The 14,726-nt window shown below is 39.0% G+C and overlaps 1 protein-coding gene across 10 annotated transcripts in view; it reads left to right on the top strand.

Annotated features, from left to right (window-relative positions):
• LOC132393194 (uncharacterized) overlaps positions 1-14,726 on the top strand; it is a 322,118-nt gene that overhangs the window by 118,374 nt on the left and 189,018 nt on the right. For 8 of the 10 annotated variants that reach the window (XR_009511790.1, XR_009511787.1, XR_009511788.1 and 5 more), the window contains one exon: positions 1,343-1,403. Coding sequence is in view for 5 of the 10 variants with exons in the window: in XM_059968137.1 (XP_059824120.1) it covers positions 1,343-1,403 (61 nt within the window). In the remaining 5 variants the exon portion in view is untranslated. Of the gene's footprint in view, positions 1-1,342; positions 1,404-2,324; positions 3,277-4,906; positions 6,360-14,726 lie in introns of those variants that run through there. The other 2 variants (XR_009511791.1, XR_009511789.1) reach the window with 2 other exon arrangements.

Raw genomic sequence — 14,726 nt, 5'->3', positions numbered from 1 at the left:
TAAGTTTAATTATCCTCAGGAACAGACCTAAAGGAAGATCTTTCTGTGAATAGCTCAATTATTGTGGATCTAAGGCACACTGTAGAGTAGCTGGGTAAGCTAGTGGTCCTAGAAGGAAACCTAGTCAAGTGCCATTGGAAGGTGTCATGATTTTAATGATTTGGCACTTTGAGCCTCCTGTAGAGACAAGTACACTGAGTGCCTGGGGCTGGGGGAGAGCAGTGATTCATATTAATACTGCATCAACCAAACAGCATCCCTCAGAATAAACATGATGGTCACCTAGGAGGCAAGAGTACTGACCACACTAAATAAAAACAGAAATGTTGAATATTAAAACAAGGAGCTCAGCTGGTGAGGCAATATCTCTGTAGAAAGAAGCACATTTAACTTTTCAGGTCAGTGAGTTTGCACCAGAATGTACTTTGCTTTAAAATGTCCAGATGTTATAAAGGTGTCTCTTCCCATTTATACATGTCATGCTTTTTTGAGTAACTAGCACCAGGCCTCACTTTACAGCAGAAACTTACACCTATAACTCTTCATACCCACTTCACTTAAACCTGCCGCACTAGGTAAACAATATTTAGAACTGGAATATACTGTATAATGCAACCACCAATGTAAACTGCAAGAGAAATAGAAGAAATGATGTCAATATCAAGTTATATTTCTGTCATCTTGCACATATCAGTTTGAAAACGAATGAAAATGCAGCATTAAATAAATTTTCCGAGGTTTCATGGTCTTACGGTTTCCATAATAGACTTTGTAGCTGAATGACATTTGGTGTAGAGGGAGCCTGTTCAATGATCCTGTTTGCTTTGAATGGAGCCTTTGTAAAGAGTTCCTTTCCAGTCAGTTTACTGTGATATTGGTTGAAATAAATTGACTTCTTGCCAAAACGCAACCATTTCTGATCTCAGAAAACAAGAGGGATTTTTTTATAGTGACATTAAAAGCTGCTCCCAAGAATTGCAGTTCTCCCATAGCCACTTTCATCCTCCGTGTCTCCAGTAAAGTTGGGCCAGTCTGGATCAAAACATTCCCAGTTCTCTCCATTCTAGGAAGAGCAGGAATCTGTCTCCATTCCTGCTCTTATTAGCCCCACTGTTTTAATCAATTCCACCAGTCCAGTTTTGTTTATGATATTTTGTTCATTTAATTCTTTTACCATTCAGTCCAGCTCCAAACTTTTGTAATATTAAGTCGTTATTTTTTTTCTGGGATTTTTCATTAAATATTTTGAAGTTATATACCTTTTACATAACTGTACCTCATAGCTTATCTTCTGATAATCTACTCTCAATATTTGCTTCAACTTTAGCTTCTTTTCCTGCAGCTTTATCAACTGTGCATTTCACATTGAGCCTCAAACCTGGAATCCCAACAATCCCTGCCACGTAAGTGAAAATCTGTCTTATTATCTATGCAGTGTTAAGTTGGAGTGACATTTCCTACCTTCAGCATTGAACAAGTAAGAAGTGTTCAGTCACATGTTGAATGAGATGATATAAGACAACTTACCTGAAAATCAGACTAAAATGCTGCAGATGCCAAAAATCTGAAACAAAAACAGTCAAATCTCAGAAAGAATCAACAAGTTAGGCAGTGTTTATACAAACCAAAATGCAGCTAAGGTTTCGGGCTTCTACAATGTTTGGATTTTACCTTACATCTAATTGAAGGACAGATACCTGGCTGCCTCTTATCTTATTTATTCTTGAGGAAAGATTTAGAAAGCGCACAGGAATAGAATATAATTTGTTGATTGACATGATAACCAGGAAGTTCTGTGGATAACAAAAAGGTCTCAGCACCTATGCACTGGGCACACAGACAGCAAGAGCTTATTATTTTTCCAGCACTTTATTCTGTGCAACAGCAGGAGGAACTGCTTGGATCTAATGCCAGCAAATGCCTTCTTTGATCTTATACCACTTCCTCAAATTGCATCTTTGGGCAACTTTCAAAGCAGTATTTGGCATTAATTTCACAGTGCTTTCCAAATGGCCCAAAATTGTTGGTTGCAGATGAGTGATCCTGGTACTGCCTGAGTTGAAATGATAATAGGAGTCTGGGTCTGTCTAAACTGTTAAGCCCTTTAGTTACAGATGGTCATTCTGTGGTGTTGGGGACAATTCACTTCCTTTGGTAGTAACAAAAGCACAAACCTTATGTCAGTTTTAAGTCATTAGAAGCATTCTTTTCTCATAAACGAACTGTGGTTGGTTAAATCTTGAAGCAAACCTCCACTGCTAATTCAGCAAAGTACTATATGAGCACTGCCATTTTTATGACAGATGTTAAAATGCTTTCTACAGGTCTTTGCTGGATACCTCATGGTGTGATTTCAGGCAAGTGGTGTGCCATCGCCCTCAATTGAGAACATTTATGTTCCTTTTATGTCATTGCTGTTTTTAAGAGATTGCTGTGTCCAATTTGGCAAAATTAAACTTAAAAAGTACTTTAACAGCTACGAAAAAGTTTGTTCAATTATGTGAAAACTGCTACAGAAATGCTTTCTTATGTTCTTATCCAAAATAATTCCAGACAGAAAAATATAAATAAGCATGTATAATCCAATAATAACTGTGTCATGTAAAGCACTTGTTTTCTTTAAAGAGTCTTTGGTTTGAAATGTATCCAATGATATCCATAGTGAATATCCTAAACAATGCTAGGCATTGTCTCCAATATCTATTTATTTATTTTCGATATAAAGTGCAGAACAGGCACATTCGGCTCTTTGAGCCATGCCACCCAGCAATTCACACATTCAACCCCAGCCCAATCACAGGACAATTTACAATGACCAATTAACCTACTAACTGTCCTTGGACCGTGGAAGGAAACTGAAGCACCCGGAGGAAAGCCATGACACACGCGAAGGAACATACAAACTTGCTGACAGAGGACGCTGAAATTGAACTCTGAACTCTGATGCCTTGAGTAGTAACAGCATTGCACTAACTGCTACATTATCATGGTGTGCAAGGTACAGTAATTAGTATTGTAGTACTATAGTTAAGTCTAAAGAAATGATACGTAATGTGACACAAGTATAAAGTCCCAATCTTAGTGGTCATCAAGTTCAGGTTCAAGTTAAATTTAATTGTCATTCAACCATACAAATCAATACAGCCAAATGAAACATCATTCATCCGGGGGCGAGATGCAAAACACATAACTGACAGCCACACACATCTCACAGCATATTTAGTACATAGGATTATAACAGCAGAAAAACATAAAGTTGCAAAAATATATTTTAAAAATGTAGCTCAGGTACCTGAGTGTCATGGCCTGTAAACTGAAGGTACGTGGATGTTGTCCTGGAGCCACGTTTCAGCAAGAAGAAGCCCACAGCAGTTCCTCATCTCACACAAATGCAGCCACAGACGAAAGCAATCCGGCTTTTCTTCCACTGAGTGATCACTGGAGAGCAGCATTGACAACAGGTGATTCTGAGGCAAGATGGTCTGGTCTGTGTGACAACTGAGGCAACACAGACTTGCAGTGTTCTATATTAACAATGTCCAACAGGGTCCTGCAATCACAGTAAGATCCATATGTTGAACAGTGCTCTGCCTCTGCACTCCATCCCTGATGTCTTCTTTCCTGGGTGGCTGAAACAGGACGTAACATGGTGTGCAATAAGTTCAGCTCCACCACTATCAATCAAATTGCTGATGGTAGACCCGCAGTACTGATGTCCTTAAAATCTAGCATATTCTTGTGATCATAAAAAAGGCATAAAGGAGAAACCTTGTTTGTTTGGACCCAGAGAGGCTGCCGCAACTGAGCCTACTGCCATCTTACCAAATATGATATTTTACTTTTAATTAGAAAAATAAATAAGTCTGAAATGAAAGCAACCTTCAGTAATGGAATTAATAAAATAGCACCTGGTTCACTATCGTCCTTAGAACATTGAATATATAACAATATTGTGCAGTACAGACCCTTCAACCTATGATGATGTGCTGACCTTTAACCCACTCCAAAATCAATCTATCTATCCCTCTCCTCTCACATAGCCCTCCATTTTCCTTTCATCCATGTGCCTATCTAAGAGTCTCTAAATGCCCCTAATGTATCTGCTCTACCACTACCATAAGGAAAGAACTCTGTTGTACTTACCTTCAGATCCAATACAATGTGGTTGACTCTTAATTATCTCTCTCAAATGTCCTTGTAAATGACTCAATAAAGGGCACTTAAAACAGTGATTTTCTCCGCCCCAGTCACACCCACCCCATGCACATGGGAGAGAAAACATTACATTAAATCAAAATCAGAAAGTTCCGTGTAGAGAATGGACAAATACTCTGTTAAATGAGACTCAATTATGTTGTACGTTAATTATGCAATTACAAATTTTGGCTAGAATACAATATTTTCCAAGAGTCATGCACTGTCAGGAGATCAATTGGACTCACTTGTTTCCTATTTGGGAGTAACAAGTGTGCATTCTTAATTTCTCCCAATTGAGTACCCAGCTAAACTGTCTCAGACCTGATTAGTATTTGGATGGGAAAATCCACCAGCATGGGTTCACTGTATTGGTAAGCAGATTTACCAACTAGCAGAACAAGTTCAACATAAAATCTCAGCCATGTAGCGTACCTCCTTTTTGCTGGGTCTTTGCCACAGTGCTGAAACAATAACAGCAAGGTTTCTATCTGGTGGTATCCTACAATTCTCCTAATGGCTTAATTTCAGGCTGCTCTTCTCAAACAGAGTGGAGTCCTGTTTCAAATCTCTACCTCAGTATCTGATCACATTATCAACAGTTTTCACATGACAGAGATCACGATAACTCTGCCCACTTGGAAAGGAATCACAGATAACAAAGGCTTCATGCAGCAAACTTTTCTATTGTTCATTAATTTCTCTTAAATAGAAAAATGGACCTTCCATACAAAGAACTTCCAACTCTTTGATCGTGAAGCCCTCCCAAGACTTATCCTTTGAACTACCAGACTAACAGGAACTACTTCTTTGACATCCGGTGGCTTTTTGCAGTGTGGCGTTCCCAATCCATCTTTCAGATGAGACATTAAACCAGATCCATCACCTCCTGCTCTCCTATTTCAGTCAAAACTTTAGACTGACCATATAAATGTGGACACTCCGTTCCTCAAGTTAAAGGGTCTCACTTAAAAGACTTCTAAATTTGTGGAAAATGAACTCGTTATTTTCATGTGCTGAGTCCTGGTCAGTTTTTTTTTTGCCTGTCTGCAGGTCAATCAAACTGTTTCAAGAAAACATGCAGACAAGTAATTGGCAGTGAAACTGACCAGCTGTGTGTCTGTCAGGAAACAATTTACAAGCAGCACATCAGTCATATCTAGAGGAGAATGATACTCACATATGATGGAATCAATATCAGGGTGGCAAACATTTTTGTTTAAAGGAGCACAGGAAGAACTATTTTTTAAAACCTAAATGAATATTTAATCAGGAATTTGAGATGAGGTCCATTAGTTATCCAGTTAATCCAACTCTGCCATAGCTGGATGCATCAGCAAGGGAGATGAGGCTGAGTACAGGGCTACGGTGGGAAACTTTGTCACATGGTGCGAGCAGAATCATCTGCAGCTTAATGTGAAAAAGACTAAGGAGCTGGTGGTGGACCTGAGGAGGGCTAAGGCACCGGTGACCCCTGTTTCCACACAAGGGGTCAGTGTGGACATAGTGGAAGATTACAAATACCTAGGGATACGAATGGACAATAAACTGGACTGGTCAAAGAACACTGAGGCTGTCTACAAGAAGGGTCAAAGCCGTCTCTATTTCCTAAGGAGACTGAGGTCTTTTAACATCTGCCGGACAATGCTGAGGATGTTCTACGAGTCTGTGGTGGCCAGTGCTATCATGTTTGCTGTTGTGTGCTGGGGCAGCAGGCTGAGGGTAGCAGACACCAACAGAATCAACAAACTCATTCATAAGGCCATTGATGTTGTGGGGGTGGAACTGGACTCTCTGACGGTGGTGTCTGAAAAGAGGATGCTGTCCAAGTTGCATGCCATCTTGGACAATGTCTCCCATCCGCTCCATAATGTACTGGTTAGGCTCAGGAGTACATTCAGCCAGAGACTCATTCCACCGAGATGCAACACTGAGTGTCATTGGAAGTCATTCCTACCTGTGGCCATCAAACTCTACAACTCCTCCCTCAGAGTGTCAGACTCCCTGAGCCAATAGGTTGGTCCTGGACTTATTTTCCACTTGGCATGATTAACGTATTATTATTATTTAATTATTTATGGTTTTATATTGCTATATTTCTTCACTATTCTTGGTTGTTGTAACGAAACTCAATTTCTCTCAGGATCAATAAAGTATGTCTGTCTGTCTGTTAAATGAATTCATGCAGGAGTTCTCACCTAATTGGTAAAAAAAAGTCAACGTAAATAAATAGTTTATTTTTTTTTGTCTTGGGTTATTAGTAAGACCAAGATCTTGAAGTGGTGTCAATAAATTTGCATATGGATTTAAGGAGAGATGCTGCAAAATTGGATATTATTATTATGCTCTACTAGAAAGTGAAGAAAAATATTGGACTTGCTGGGAATTCCACATAGTCAGAGCTTTCATCAGAGTACTTCAGCTACAGTGATGAGCAAACTAAACACTACATCTGTGCTTTGGTCCTTGCAAATAAGATCACTGAGGCCCACTGATGCAGTTAACTGTTGAACCTCACTAGTTACGGAGTCCACCATTGAAAATCAGGGCAACCAAGTCTCATATCTTGTAACCAAGTTCAAAGTGCAAAGTAAATTTATTATCAAAGTATGTATATGTCACCATATACTACCCTAAGATTCATTGTCTTGCAGGCATTCACAGTAGAACAATATAGAATCAATGAAAAAGTACACACAAAGATTGACAAACAACCAATGTGCAAATACCAATAAATCAATATATAATACTGAGAACATGAGTTGTAGACTCCTTTAACTAAATCAATAGGTTGTGGAATTGGTTCCAAGCTGAGGTGAGTGAAGTTATCCATGATGGCTCTGGAGATTGATAGTTGAAGGGTAATAGCTGTTTCTGAACCTGGCGTTGTGGGACCTAAGGCTCCTGTACCTACTACCCAATGGCAGCAGTGAGAAGACTGCAAGGCCTGGATGGTGGGGGTCTTTGAAGATGGATGCTCATTTCTTGGGGCAGCACTCCTTACAGATGTATTCAATGGTGGAGAGGGTTTTCCCTGTGATGGATCCTCCATTTTTGTAGGCTTTCCCATTCTTGGGCATTTGTGTTTCCATACTAGGCTATAATACAACCAGTTACACCTCTCACCAGCTTTCTAGTTGTGATTTTTGATCCTCTCATGCAGCCGCCACCATCAATCACCATGCCATTCACTTGGCTGAACATCATCACAGTTACCTATCCCCAATATGCATTAGGCTGATGATCTTCCCTGTCCTCAGCAGTTGATTGCAGTCCCTCCAGGATTTGGTCCCTGAGATCCCAATACCCCTTAAATGACATTCACATATGACCTGAATCTCTGACCTTTACCCGGACGAGACATTGACCAAAGAGTTACAAGCTTTCCTCACGTAGAAGCATGCGTTGCAGTGCAAAATACATTAGGATTTGTGATTTTTCAGCATTTTACTAGTGGCCCTTTGAACAAATTATTTGTGTTCGGTGGAGCAGTTCTGAGTGAACACACATCTCCACAATGTCTAGCTTTCAAATTAACTGCATGCCTGGTCAAGTTTTGTGACTTTTCAGAGTTGTGGTATCTTTAACTGGAGAATTGAACTTTCCTTTGATTCATTATTTCACCAAGTTCCCCGGTGCACGCACTCTACTCAGTTAAATGTAAAAATTGCACCCCATCTTAAAAAATATTCTAGTAGGCATTTCAAAATAAACCGCATATTTGTTTTTGAAGCAAAGGCATTCTTGAATTCAAATCATGTTTAACATTTAAGAAAAGTAAGAGTTTGGCCTTCGGTACTATGAGAAACCTCAAGCTACATTGCACAATCCAACACTTATTTGATTTGTTAGTATAATTCTAAACTGAGCTTGTGGTCAAGTGTTTTACAACATTGTAGCAGACACAGAGCAATAGTATCAGTTGGTGAGAGGAAGGAATGGGTTCATCCCTGGTGTTTTGTTCAATTATGTAATAGGTCAGAATTCACTGGAAAAGTAACAGAACTTTGAGAATGCTTCACCTTATTAGTATGTGAGGCATCTGGCGATGAGTGAGGAGAAGAAATATCAGGAGAGTTACCAACTATCACCAGTTACTGGATCCATTACACTCATTCCCTTTTGGTTTCATGAAGATGCAGGTTCAGGGAAGTGCAGCGTTTTTACATGAAGTCCTGGTAAGACTCACACTAAAAAGTTAGGATTGGTATGGATGAAAATGAGGACTCTTGAAATGACAAGATTTACGTTTTGTCATTTTCACTTGACACCAGTGGCCCAGGAAGAGATTAGTTGAAGCTATTGACAGTTTTTTCTGAGGGCAATATATTGTGATTTAAGAGTTTTTAGTCTTAATTTCTCTTTAGCCTTCCTGATCAAGCCTTATTTTATTTGTCTTTCCTCTTCCTGACTTGACTTCAATATGCTTATTTTCTTCTCTGCCGTTTCTCAATATTTATCTTCATTTTAGATGATGTGCAGTTAATGGCAATGCCTATCTTGATCCCAAGTGCCCTATAGTTCCTTATGCTCTGTTATCTACTAACACAGCAATTTGCATGCAAAACAAACATGTGAGCACACCCTGCTAATCCTAATTCCAACAAGTTTTACAGCACATTTGGTTTATTTACAAGGACATCGCTGAATATTTACCTATTTCTATTGCTGTGGTGCCATCAGCTGGTGAAATGTAGTACAAGCCAGTGAGGTGAATTTTTCTATTTAAAACGATAGTAACAGTGGTAAAGTGAAAATACAAGTAAAACTACCAGAATTAAATAATTTTTACATACAATCTTTGGCTATGCAACATTTCGCAAATATAAGGAAGTTCCCCCTTTTGTTACTTTTGACTACCAGCAAAGTGTAAAATTGAATACATTTATCTCCCAACGTTCAGCATTCTTCCTCCCACATGTCATTTCCACCTATCACCTGCCAGCTTCTAATGCCGGTCCCACTCTCCCCGTTTCCCTATCTGCCTATCAGTCCCCTTACTCAGATCCCTCCCTCACCTGTTCAACATCTTCCCTCCACCTTTTTATTCTGCCTGTCTGCCCTCTTTCAGTCCAGGTGAAACACCCTGACCCAGAACACCTACTGTTTCTTTTCATCCATGGATGCTACCGGACTTGCTGAATTCCTCAAGCTTTTTGTGAGTTGCTAGCCTTTCTCCATTCATAATTTCTATTAAACTTATTAAGTAAGACTGGAATCTTGAGAGGCAGATTGTCAGAATTTTTGCTCCCTTCAAAGCACTCTGATGTCCCACTTGGTGGTGCAATAAATATCAGCGCCAGACTCCAGAGCAAAGGTTCCCAAGTTCGAATCCAAGTTGGGTTGAGCGTCGAGCTTGCAACTCAGCCTCATAAAAACAAGAATAGCTTGCTACAGAAACACTGTCATGATGGTGCCCTGATAACTCCACTGCCCAGTTAAGGGCTATTCTTCTTCTCTTCTTCAAAGCACTCTGATGGAGCACTAAGCTGCACCAGGAATAGTCCCTTTCTCCCATTTAAGAGCATTAGAACTTGAAAAATAGGAACATGAAATAGAGGTCTGCCAAGAAAAAATTAAAATATTTTTTCTGTCATGTTTTTATGTTGGGTCAGTGATTTGAACTGACACCAAGAATATAAAAGAAACTTTAAAAGTAGAAGACATTTAACGAAAGAGAGGAACAATTTAAATGAGATGTGGGGAACGACATTTTCATGCAGAGAATAATTCGTGTATGGATAGAGCTGCCAAAGGAAGATGTAGAGGCAGGTACAATAGCAACGTTTAAAAGAAATTTGGACAGGAATGTGGATAGAAAAAGCCCAGCGGGATATGGGCCAAATTCAGGCAGGTGATGCTAACTCAGAAGGACATCTTGGTCATCATGGTTGAGGTGGGCCCAAGACCTTGTTTCCATGCTCTATGAATCTTTTTTTTTTGGGTAGTTCTGTTTGAAACATGTTAGAATTAAAGTGATAAAATGATTCTTAATGAGATTAAAACAGAAATTAATTTATATTAATTGTATATATTAGGCGGACCATGAGCACACTAGAGATTACCTAGATCATGTGCTGTTGTGTACTCTGGGAACCCTGGTTAGCACTCATTACTTTCTCATAAACTTAAAAGAAATAGCTTTTGAATGAAGCAGTGATGAAGCTCACACAATGATGCTTCCTCACAACCCCAGAGGACCAAATTCAGTTCAGACCTTGAGTGCAGTTTGTGAGAAGTTTGCATGTTCATCGGTGACTATGGGAGTTTTTTCTGAGTGCTCCAGTTTCCTCCTACCTCTCTAAAATATGCAGAGTGTTGGATTAGTTGAGCTCTGTAAGTTGTCTCGTGCATTGTTGAGCGGCTGATTGGTGAAGTTGATGGGAATGTGGGGAAAATAAAATAGGAATTGTGTAGAAATAGTGGAAATGTGACCTAATAGTCAATATGCACTTAGAGGGCTGAAGGTCCTGTCTGATTGATGTAATTCTATGATTCCATAAATGACAAGGGTTAAACTCCAGCCAACAAGAGACCACTTGATCATTTTCTTTCTTAATTGAAAAGAACAATGCATTTCATAAACTAACTTCTATTGTGTTGAATTTTGCAAATTGATAAACAGAAGATGTTTTCCTCCTCAGATAAAATCAATCATGTTTTCATGCCTGCGTGTCGATAATTTCACTCTTGCCTAAAATAATGCCCTTTATGTGACTAACACCTAATATCTGAGAAAGTACTCCTTATCTACCAGTTCCTTTTGTGCAGTTCCATTCTCACAGCTTTCACATCTGGTATCTTTTTTATTTTCTGTCTTAATCTTGCTGATTTATCCTTTTGCCCATTATTCATCTCAAGTAACGGTTAATTTGTGACCATTACATTACTTTACTGTATATGGATATCTTCACACTTCCTTAACTTCCATTTCTGGCTATAACCCCACATCCCCTCCTACCTTCAGTGCTCCAAGATTTCAAACTTTCCTTCACACCTTCTCCATTTATCCTCCTACAGTGAGACCATTTTCTAATTTAGCTTTTTTTGTGATTGTGATTGTTCAAGTGTTATAGAATAACATGGAGAGATATAGCACAGAAACAGGCCCATCAGCCCACTGAGTCTGCACTGGCTATTAATAGAAACTGTACACTTCCAGAAATAAGGTTTTGTTTGTAAGCAAAAAAATCTGTACAAGATATTTACATGAGCAAGAACAATTCAAAATCCAAACACACTGTTTAGGTTCCAAATCCTAGATATCAACAAAAGCCAAATTCTTGTTTAGTTAGAATCAGTGATATTTATTAGAATAATCTTTGTTATTCCAATTTCTCTAACTAATTAGGTCTAGTGTTATTCCCTATTTAAAAGTTCACAGAGTAAACTTTCCTTTTACTTATCCCTAGTTAGTTAGAAAAACAAATAAACTTTCCTTTTAACTTATCCCTAGATAGTTAGAAAACTGAAGTATTATAGTTAACTTCAGTTTCAGTTCCAGGCTGTATATCTACAAGTTTAAATACAAATTCAAAAATTATATATACCCAGTTTAACACCTTTCACGACAATTCTCCATCACAACTCTTAAACAAAGTAAATCTCTTTCAGTAAATAATCAAAGTCTTTGCAAAAATTATCAGCTCTTGCAGAAAATCAAATTCAGATTCTTTGAATGAAAATTAACTTGTACATCCAACTGTATTGAATCCTCTGCATCATTACACATTTCGTTCCCGGGCTGGTTCTTCATCTTGGGTGGCTCACCATCGTGTTTCTTAGTTCGTTGGAATGAAATAGTTGATCAATTCACAAACTTGTACAAAACTTGACCAAATGCCTTGCAGAACTAATTCCCGGCTACACAGTAGGGATTTTGGATACTGGTCTCTGCCGATATTGTCTTGTTATATCTGCTGCATGTTACAGCTGTAGCTTCAATAAATCTTTTATCGCTATTGTCTTTCTTCCAGGGCTTTCATCCTGAGGGTTTCAAGTTAGTAGGTTAAAGAAATTCACTATTAATTCCACTCTTAACAGTTTATGTCTTCAGCTTCTAGTCGTTGCTGTGTTTCTCTCCTTGTCCGTCCGGTGTCCAGCCCGCCCCTCCCTTGCATAGCGTTTTTTTCCAGACTCTTTTTTTTAAATTGGTAAACCTCATTTTCATCCATCCACAGGCAGAACTTCCTAACATTACAATTTTTGACTTAATTAACCTGGGTTACAATAACATGATCTTCAATCTTTCCTCTAACCTCCCTCCACCAGTTTGAATAAATACGTCTATCTCTCTTTGATGCCGCATGTCATTGCACTTTATGGTTATTAATTCACTTCTCAGGTATTACAGAGGTATAATTTGAATTTCATGATCCATGATGAAGCACATTGGACGCATATTGTATGCTGTATCACCATATTGTAACTCCAAAACATAAACCTAATTGCAAGAAAAAGATGAAGCAGGGAATGAGAGTCTAATTTCATGTTTACTTTACGTGAGATGTGCAAATATCATATAGTCATCTCTCTGACACAGTAGTGTCAAGAAAACAACCTCTCCCTCAATGTCACAAGAACAAAGGAGCTGGTTGTGGATTACAGGAGGAATGGAGATGGGTTAACTCCTATTGACATCAATGGTTCTGGGGTTGAGAGGGTGAACAGCTTCAAGTTCCTCAGCATCCACATCACCGAGGACCTCATGTGGTCTGTACACACCAGCTGTGTGGTGAAAAAGGCACAACAGCATCTCTTTCACCTCAGATGGTTGAGGAAGTTTGGTATGGGCCCCCACATCCGAAGAACTTACTATAGAGGCACAATTGAGAGCATCCTGACTGGCTGTATCACTGCCTGGTATGGGAACTGTACCTACCTTAATCGCAGGACTCTGCAGAGAGTGGTGCAGACAGCCCAGCGCATCAGTGGTTGTGAACTTCCCATGGTTCAGGACATTTAAAAGGACAGATGTGTAAAAAGGGCCCGTAGGATCATTGGAGACCTGAGTCACCCCAACCACAATCTATTCCAGCTGCTACCATCTGGGAAATGGTATCACAGCATAAAAGGCAGGACCAACAGGCTCCGGGACATCTTCTTCCATCAGGCCATCAGACTGATGAACTCATGCTGATTTGTGTGTACTACATGTTACATTGACTGTTCTATATAATATAATTTATTATAAATTACTAGGATTGTATATTGCACATTTAAACGGAGATGTAACATAAAGATTTTTACTCGTTATGTATATGAAGGATGTACGAAATAAAGTCAATTCAATAGAAGTGTCATGACGTATGCAATTCCGTTATTTTTATATATAACACATGTTTATATATATAATCCATAATGAATTATTTTAACAAACAAAAAATGTTTAATCAACATAGTTACAAGATTACTCAAATATTATTGAAATATTAAATACATAACACCCCTCCCTGCTTAGCTATAAACTTCAACCAACTCAATATAGAATGCATCTCAACTTATGTACATATTGTTGTTGCATGAATGAATCACTGGTGAATAGTACTGGTAGCTATGAAGCAGCTTCTTTATTCGACAAAACAAGATAATTTCTGAAGACCATAGGACATAGGAGCAGAATGAGGCCATTCATCCCATCAAGTCATCTCCGCCATTGTACCATGGCTGATCCTGGATCCCACTCAACCCCATACACCTGCCTTATCGCCATATCCTTTGATGCCCTGACTGATCAGGAAACAATCCACTTTTGCCTTAAGTATTCACATGGACTAGGCCTTCACCATAGTCTGTGGCAGAGCATTCCACAGATTTACTTCATTCTGGCTAAAATAAAATCCTCCTTACCTCTGTTCCAAAGGATTGCCCCTCAATTCTGATGCTGTGACCTCTAGTTCAGGACACCCCCACTATAGGAAAAATCCTCTCCACATCCACCCTATCTTGTCCTTTGAGCATTCAATGAGATTGAGGTTTCAATGAGATCTCCCCACATTCTTCTAAATTCCAGTGAGGCAAGGCTCAAAGCTGCCAAATGCTTCTCACATGGTAACCCCTTCATTCCCAGAATAATCCTCGTGATCTTCCTCTGGACTCTTTCCAATGACAACACATCCTTTCTGAGAAATGGCATCATATGGAAACACTTTCAGTGGAAAGGTCTTCCTGTGCCCAGCACTACATGCATTTTATGTGCTAAAGGTCAAAGAAAGTCTAACAAATCCATAATTTCAATCTTCCCACCATCACCATCCAAAGTAAGTGTCACATCGTTGCAGTGGAATGATGATTGGACTACATAGTGCTGGTTCCCTGGTCTACCTGGTCTGTGAGCCTATTGTTCAGAATTGCATTCAAAATTAATTCCACAATCCATATTCAGATGCGAAGTCTGATGGCTGAAGTTACCTGCTCAATGCACTCGACTCAAAAATTGTTCTACAGATATACTATATAAAACAACTTCTAGATACACATCCACAGCATAGTAATTTTTAAGTTGTCCCATTCAGACTCAAAAATTTAATTGC

This window comes from Hypanus sabinus, chromosome 4 (assembly GCF_030144855.1).
Source record: "Hypanus sabinus isolate sHypSab1 chromosome 4, sHypSab1.hap1, whole genome shotgun sequence".
Classification (NCBI taxonomy): Eukaryota; Metazoa; Chordata; class Chondrichthyes; order Myliobatiformes; family Dasyatidae; genus Hypanus; species Hypanus sabinus.
This window is presented reverse-complemented; position numbering and strand designations above follow the sequence as displayed.